Raw genomic sequence first — 2004 nt, forward strand, 5'->3', positions numbered from 1 at the left:
TTGCAGATCACCGCGCTTACTGGCGTATGCATATAAAAGCATATAGATATAATTATATATTAGCGGATATGTTTATCTTATTGGGCACTGGCCTGCCTGCGCGCCTGTGCTCGGAGCGTGTGCCGGCAGCGGGGCGGGACGAGAGACGCGGCAGCTCCCCACCCCAGCGCAGCGAGCACGCACAAGCAAAGAGGGAAGCCGCGGGGGGCACGCACATGTTGCGGGCAATATCAACACCACGCGACCATGCAGGCCAGCACTCACCAACAGCACCGGCGAGGGACGAAACGCCCGTTGAAAGGGCACTATTGTATAGGCGGGCGGCGCGCAAACACCCGTTGTGAAGCCCAAAAGAAACGCAGAGGAAATTATCAAAAAGCGCCCAAAACACCACGGACGACGCGGAGCCCAAATGAGCACCGTTGGGGGAATACCCAACGGCACAAAAACACGAACCCGGGAGGAAAATACAAAAAAAGACTTTTTAGCGGCAGAAACGGCGCCAATGCATGCATGCAACTGAACGGGCCGGCCGCCCCTTACGCACATGCGCAAACGGGAACGCATGACCGCTTCTCAGCGCACAGCCAGGCAGGCCACCGCCCCAAGCAGCAGCAGAAGAAGCACCGGCGCACGCACCCACGCATGACCGCTGCTGCCGTCCGCACTGCCAAAGTCATTCGGCAAGCCTTGCCCACTCCCATTCAACACAGTCCCACGTGCAGATGCCGCGGGTTCTGGCCCAGCCAGCTTATGTTCGTCAGTATCCTTCGGTGTGTCTGATTCGACGGGCCTTGTGCCATGCACATCCCCAGTGCCATCCGGTGCTCGGGGGCCGGCGCCGTGCAAATCATCGGAACGCTTCACACGAACGCCATCGGCGACTTCACCTGTGCGCTGGCCACCGGAATGTGTCACCACCTCGTTTTTCACGGTGGCCGTGTGTGCCGTCACCACCCCCCCTGGGCGCGGGGAGGAACCACCGGTGGATCCTGGGGTGAGCGCGGCAGCTGTGGTGCCAGCGAGGCTTGGCGTATGCTCCGCAGCCTTCCTCGGTTCGATCTCTCGGCCCAGCGCCCTCGCCGCAGCCCGCATCGCGGCCTCCGCGCTGGCCGACACCTCCGTGATGTTCCCCGCCGTCGCCTCAGCCATGTCCCGTGCATCGCCAACATACCTCTTCGTCATTGTGGCGGAGTACTCGGCTCCTCCATGGCTGCGCCGAATGATTGTACTCGTTGAATAAAATCCGTCGGTGGTGTGCTTCTTGGCCATGTCCGCTGCTTCTTTCGCACTCTTCATCGCACTCACAGCATTCTCCATTGCCTTGGCCGCTGCGTCCGCAGCTTTGAAAGATCCCAGTGCCACATCCACCGCTTTCTGCGCAGCCAGCTTGGCAGCAGTGGCAGCGAGCTTGGTTAGCTTCGCTGCATCCCGAACTTCCTCGCTGGCCCCCTCGGCCATCTTCTCCGCCTCGAGAGCCTTCGCTTTCGCCTTGCCTGCGTCCGCGAGAGACTGGTTCGCAGCACTCGATGCGCTCCTGGCATCTGACAGAGTGGTGCTTGCCCTGGAAAGTTTTCGGTCGAGCTGATAGCTGCGTTTATGAACGTCGTCCACCAGGTTGGCTGCCGCCCTGATTTGGTCCTTGGGCATATACCACGCCCACCACCCCCACCAGCCCCAGACCTCCCCGACCCTTCGCTCAATCGCACGCGCGGCCGAAGCCGCTCTGACAGCATCGTCTGCGATCCGCCTGGCATCATCAGTGATGTCCTTCATTCTTTTCGTCACTGGATCAGCAAGCGTCGTAGCCTTTAGGGCGTTCTGCGCTGCCGCGCCAGCCAGCTCCGCCGCCTCCTTCGCCCTCTGCACAGCCGCCTTCGCCATTTGCACAGCCACATCAGGAGAGTCGAAGCCTTCATCCGCGGCCGTCACGCACATGCACGCACACAGAAGCGCAAAGAGAGGCGCCAACAGAACGTGGCGTGGCACCATTTTTTTTTTTTT

The 2004-nt window shown here is 60.8% G+C and overlaps 1 protein-coding gene across 1 annotated transcript; it reads right to left on the reverse strand.

Annotated features, from left to right (window-relative positions):
- Positions 1 to 576: 576 nt before the first annotated feature.
- DQ04_09051000 (hypothetical protein) lies at positions 577 to 1938 on the reverse strand (the record flags this gene model as incomplete). Its single annotated transcript, XM_009315793.1, has 1 exon — positions 577 to 1938. The coding sequence occupies one exon, from the start codon at positions 1936 to 1938 to the stop codon at positions 577 to 579; it is 1362 nt and encodes a 453-aa protein (XP_009314068.1).
- Between the last annotated feature and the right edge of the window lie 66 nt (positions 1939 to 2004).

The sequence above is a fragment of the Trypanosoma grayi genome, assembly GCF_000691245.1.
Source record: "Trypanosoma grayi strain ANR4 Tgr_905_V1, whole genome shotgun sequence".
NCBI classification, from domain to species: domain Eukaryota; phylum Euglenozoa; class Kinetoplastea; order Trypanosomatida; family Trypanosomatidae; genus Trypanosoma; species Trypanosoma grayi.